The sequence below is a fragment of the Coffea arabica genome, chromosome 2e (genome assembly GCF_036785885.1).
Source record: "Coffea arabica cultivar ET-39 chromosome 2e, Coffea Arabica ET-39 HiFi, whole genome shotgun sequence".
Taxonomy (NCBI): Eukaryota; Viridiplantae; Streptophyta; class Magnoliopsida; order Gentianales; family Rubiaceae; genus Coffea; species Coffea arabica.
Window position 1 is genome coordinate 16,069,729 of NC_092313.1, and position 6,270 is coordinate 16,075,998.

Sequence of the window (6,270 nt, forward strand, 5' to 3'; positions counted from 1 at the left end):
ATGTACATTACTAGAATTAAATTATTCTTGCAAATCTGGTTGATATGGATTGATTTGTACTTTATAAACTTTCAGCCTTCTTTTAGTAATAGAAGAATCATTTATATTTTTGTAAAATAAAATAAAATTTTAATTGATTAAGTGAGTGTTTTTTTGAATTGTAAGGACACTCAATAAAATTAATAAATTATTAATTTATCAATTAATTAATAACTCTTTAAATTAATAGAATTTGTACTGTTTCAAGGTTATTAATTTATAAAGATATACTGCAAGTACATGTTACTGTAAGTACTGTGAGTACACGCATCTGTGCGTGTTTTGGGACTGGTTCCGGCAACCTACTAACCGCGGTAATCATTTCCCTAGAGGCAGCAAAATCTAAGTAAGATATACTACTCCTCTTTTCACCTATAAATTCTATGATTATTCTAGTAGGAGAAAAACTCGTATAATCAATCACACGTTAACTAAAAGCAAACATGTATTTTTCGTGTATCAAGATGCATATACAGTTTTACCATACCAAATATTGGTTTTTCTTTTGAAACTACCATATTGAATATTGGTTAATTTTTTTTAAATCAAGAAACGTGCTGGCAAAATTAAATTCAAACTTGTACTACACAGGAGTAAATTCATTGTCCGGAAAGTCATCCTCCCTGGCCTCCCTCCGCTCCCGAAGAGAGGTTGAGAGAGAAAGAGAACACACTACCGTCAAATCTTGATGACGTGAACCACCAAATCCATTTTGTAATAGTAGTACTTACAAGAAAGATGTGTAATAATTTTTTAACTTTTCATTTTCATTTCATATGTGTGCGGAGTAGCAATGATGATAAACAGAAATCAGCTTAAGCTGTGAATATGGATAATTTCGGGGGAGGGAGTTTCTGACAATTTCACTGGGCTCTCGTGAGGTTTAAAAAACTACACTTACCTCTTTTAACGTGATAGTTTTAGTAACAAAACCTTCAAATAATATTGACTTGATCAAATTTTTAAATAAATACCCAAAAATGCCGTTGTGTGAAGAGTTTTAATTTACTTTTCTATATAACTATAAGATTATCTAGTATAATTATAAAGAAAAGGTGTCAAATTTTTTATGTGCATACCTATTATTTGATAAATAACTATAATAATAATTTATCACTATGATAGGATACTTTTGATGGTATTTTATTATGGATTTAGTTTTATAAGATAGAAAAGAAAATGTTGAAATAATTTATTTAGAGTTTATGAATTTTTTGAATAGTAGGATTATCATAATTTAGCAGTGATTTTGGATTTTTTTATTTTAATACCAAAAAATAGAAACCAAAGATCAACAAAAATATTAGATTGCATGTAAAATTAACTCGTAAAAAAATCAATAGTTCGACATTTGATTATAATATAAATTAGAAGTAATAGTGGTAGTTCTATAATTTTATTGGCAAAAAAATGAAAAAAATGAAAATTTTTTTTGAAAAGTCATGCTAAATATAAGCATACAAAACAAGAGAATTTCATTAAAATAGTTAAGGGCAATATTGTCATTTCAAATAACAAGGGAGGTATGTGTAAATTTTCAAAACCTCAAGGGAGCTGAATGAAATTGTTAAAAATCTTAAGGGAGGTTTATGAAATTATCCCCTGTGAATACGCAGAACAACTTGCAAAGGCTACATGTAACGTCTCCACTCTTCTCTAAAGCCTAAACCAAGACGAGCTGCCACCAAAAACGCTGATTTTGCAGTTGGTTGAAGTGATATGACTTGAAAGGTTAACCGCAGAGCTTAGAAAGATATCATCAACATCAAAATTTGTTAAAGATAGATGGTGCCAAAAGTTCATTTTCTGGACAGTTCGGAATGTCTATCAACCACTGTTGGAAGACCTGGGAATTCTAGCAAAAAGACCCCAAACCATTTGATCGTCCTGGAGATGTGTAGTCCCAATCCAAATGTAAATGAGAACAGAAAATCAAAAGCTAAACCAAACAAGAACATTTTGTGATTGTGCAAAAAACAAAACTAGCTTTTTGTTGAATTGAATGAGTAGTGTCAGACACAAAAACCTTGAATCGAATGGCAACACTTACCTGCCTCACCTAACTAAAAAGTGAAATATCCATAAACAGAAAACTGAATTATACGTGCTAAAACTATAAATAAGGCTGCAGAGGCTTGGAGTTTTGCAGCTTTTATTTGTTACATCTCGCAGTGTTTATATAAAAGATGCACCATATCCAACAGCATCATACTTCATATCACAAGCCTAACATAGGGTGGAACCAATCACCTGACCTAAATGCTAACCTGAGATTCAGGTGCCAGGATCCACCCTCTTTTGTTACAAACATTGAAAACCCTAATTGACCACTCTAAAATTTCAAGTCTTTTTGAAGACTGCGACGACCACTCCAACTAGCAAAACAGATGTAAGGTCTAAGCAGTAAGCACCAGACAACGAGTTTGCATTGTCAGCAGGGCACCACAACTGGAAAAGATAAAAAAGGGTACGCAAGACTGCAGTGGAGGAGAAGAAATCTTCTACTCAACGTAAAAGAACACTTGATGCATGCTTGGTTTGCTCCGGGTAACCAAACGATGAAACTCAAACGAGGAAGCGATGCTTGGTTTGGTGATAGCGTCCAGAGCCGTTGCTGAGAGATCTCCCTCCAACATTTCCAATAGGGGTGAGTTTGACCGAATCCCCGGAACCATCCCTAGGTGGGCTGAAGCACAAGGGTAGGAATTCGTCTGATTCACATTCGAAATCAGTCTTCTGGAAATGTCTAACTAGTGCTTCTTTACCCTGATCAATAGTATAACTTAGGTACAAAACCGAGGCCAAGTTAAAAAAGAGAAAACAGTGCCTAGATACTTACCTGGATACTTGCACAGACAATTTTTCTGGTCTTGGGAGAATCCTTGAAATCCCATTTTGTAGAGTCACATTCTTTGAAAAATTTCCATACAGCTTGTGGTTCAGTGAAGTTCACAAATGCATAGCCTTTGTTCTTTCCAGTTCTACAAAACCCACCAAAATAAAGATTATGTCGCTAGTTCATTTGAAATTGCAAACTTAAAGGACACAGAAAGCCCAGAGGAGAAGGTATAGAGGCTTACCCGAAATCAATGGGCAAGTACAGGAAATCATAAGCTGAAAGAGGTTCTTGTCCAGCTTCTATAGACGTAATCCCCTGCTCAGTCTTTCTATTCTCCAGCATGCAATGCTTGTCCATGAACTCCACAAGCATCCACCGACTACAGATTTCAGTTGCCGAAGCTATTAGATGTACGAGGTAGACAATCCAACTGATAAGTAAAGAATAAGAAACAGAAGCTTCTTTCAAGCATACAGAATTAGTACTCCAATCCTAATGTCAGACCCCGTTTTGCCTTCCCACTGAAGTGACGAACTAGTAATTAAAACAAGCAACAGACAGATATTACCCCAAAAAGAAAAACAAACAAAATGTTAACTGCATGTAAGCAAGATACACAGAATAGAATTTTGACCCAAAAAAGGGAAAAAGAGACACAGAATAGAAAGTGGAGCAGCAAGAAACACATCACTTTATAAAACTTGGTACAGTGGCATTAAATTGCCGAATCTTCAAGTTCTAATACTAACAGCCACCTTCAGCGATCTAACTTTCGGCCTGATGTTAAGTATTAAATGAGGGGAATAAATGAAAGAGTTTAATACTCAAAGTAGAGTGAGCAAAGGAGTTCAGTAGTACTAGTACGTGTATTCATTAGGTATATTCTTGATCATGACAGTAGTTTTCTTTTCATAGCTTCTAAGTGGTAAGGTGCCATGCTTCTCTACATAAATCCTGCTCTGGTAGCCTCTCCTTTCTTCAAGCATAGAAGGACTAGATCCTCTTCTTCTCAGCCATTCCCTAGAGCTTCCTCTTCTTCGAGACCCTCCTCCTCTTCCCCTACCATTTAGCCAAGAGCCACCTCTTCCAGGTCTCGCCCTGGAAAACTTTGGCTCATAATACTGTTTATGAGTGATAACTCTTGGACCCCTTCTTACTGGCTCACTTGTTGCAAGAGGAGAAGACGCCGCCGGTGGTGAAATTGGTGAGACATCTATATCAGCATCATCCTGTGGTGGTGGTGGAGGAAGAGGGAAGTAACTAGATTGGTGTAGAAGAAAGGAGTCAGTGTAAAAGGGTTCATTGTGGATGTAAGGCGGAAGATGGAAAGCTGGCTGATTTGGATGAAGAAAAGGTATGCAGGAAGTTGGGAAGGCAGGCGGCGGTGGTATGGGGGAGGAGCTTGGTCCGTGTATTAACGAAAGATTATTTAAGTGAGCAGTGATGGACGAGGCGTTGAATAAGGGCATGTATTCAGGAGCTTGAGGATTGAGACGCTTGGGAGCTGCAGCCATGGTTAAGAAGAAGAAGAAGAAGAAGAGACGAGAGAAAGATTTGGAAATGATCAAAAGCGAGCCATTTTTGATTTAGTACCAATGAGAGGAAAAGAGGTGGGAAGACGTACAAGTTGATAGGTATAATCTCGAGGCTCGCAAATACTAATATACAGAAAGCCAGAAAGAATGAACCAGAGAAGAGAGAGAGAGAGAGCACTGGACTCTGGAGAGTATCTTGTGTACCTTAAAAAGTTCAAAGACTTTTTGTTAACCAAATAGTAAAATAATTCACTCGTACTATTTTTAGGATCTGGTAATTTCTTGCACATTTTTTTCACCCTAACAATAGCTTGTAAGAATATATAAAAATAATAAATACCAAACCTTTTTTTTCTGGGCGTATAAATACCAAACTTGATACTAGACACAATTGTAAATATCATGCACTAGAGAATGTTTAATTTTTCAAAATTGCTACTATTAATGTAGCGAATGTCATGTAATCAATATCTAGGTTGTCTGTTTCTTAATCGAATTTATCTCGTCATTTGAAGAAACATGTAAATGGGTAACCCTTATTTTAATAGTAGTATAACTTACCCAAATATAAAAGGTATTACAGTTAAAAAAAATTTAGTGTATAATTTAGAAAAAATAGGTGATAAAAATTTGAAGGGTATAAATTAGGAAGAGTTGCACATATGACATCATTCGTGAATGCCAACGATCTCCAATTTGAAATCTCCTTTTACATTGAAATTGAAAGGAACATGAGTTACGTAAATATGACACTACTATCATTTTCATTTTTTTTTTGTTTAAATTTTGTTGTGAAATCATTGAAAAAACGTACTTAAATGTATCACAATCTTGTTCAAGTGTGATATCTAAGTTGGGTTATTTCTCTTGAATATTATTTGAAATAATTACTATAACATTTTTTATGATGTGATGTATATAAAATAAATAGTGATAAAAAATATAAAATGATGAATTGAAAAATATATTTATGATACAAACGAAATATTATTTTAAAAAATAATTATCCAAATAAAAAAATTTATTGTGTGACATATGCGCTGCGCGCAGACTAACACGTCCTAAGTCTAACAGTTACATAAGCTACTTTAAAAGGTCGATTACAATAAGCTCTAAAGTTGAGAAATCTAAAACGTCTTATAGATACAATTGTAGCTTTAACTTTCTATGAACTGTGGCTCTTATTGCATTTTATCTCTCTGACGGTTAGGTCTGTACTCAATTAACCTCATGATTTATATTTAAAGATTATGATTAATCTTTTCTATACTGACAATGTTACATTATCAGTATTTGATGAATGATAACTATGCAAAATTTAAATTTGAACTCCGACTTTTGCATGTATATCATGGATCTAACGGTAGAAATGTATATATTGTCAGTGCATATAAGATTTACTCGAAAGATTATCCTTAATATTTACTTATTATTAAGTTTTCTTTGTTTCCTTTTGTGTCATCTTCTCTCTCAGGTATTTGTCGTCATTTGAAGTGTACAAGTATTCGATGGAAGTTAATGATAATAGTAAGTTATTTATTTATAGGTATAAAAACATCAGCCTACGACTTCAATTGTTTAAAAATCTTTAACGAAAGATAAACCACAGTTTGATTGAGTTTGTGTGTTGAACTTTTAATCTTCAGTTACCATGAAAGAAAAATTCATTAGTGGTTTTTGGATATCTCTTGATGATGTGGATGGGGCGTGTCCTGGACGAAAATCATGATCATGAGGTCTCCAGTATCAGGTAAATATCTAAAGGTTCGAACTTCGAGGAGTGCCTTGTTAAATTTACATGTAATAATTTACTACTTTACATGGATAAACAATGCCAGGGAACATGGCGAGATATTT

At 34.4% G+C, this 6,270-nt stretch overlaps 1 protein-coding gene across 1 annotated transcript; it reads right to left on the minus strand.

The window, feature by feature from the left end:
* Positions 1-2,372: 2,372 nt before the first annotated feature.
* On the minus strand, positions 2,373-4,394 carry LOC140037207 (uncharacterized). Its single transcript, XM_072081394.1, has 4 exons — positions 3,743-4,394; positions 3,120-3,257; positions 2,879-3,020; positions 2,373-2,805 (listed from the first exon to the last, which is right to left on the minus strand). Exons 1-4 carry the CDS (start codon positions 4,390-4,392, stop codon positions 2,605-2,607), a joined length of 1,131 nt encoding a protein of 376 aa, XP_071937495.1. The 5' UTR covers positions 4,393-4,394; the 3' UTR covers positions 2,373-2,604.
* Positions 4,395-6,270: the final 1,876 nt, after the last annotated feature.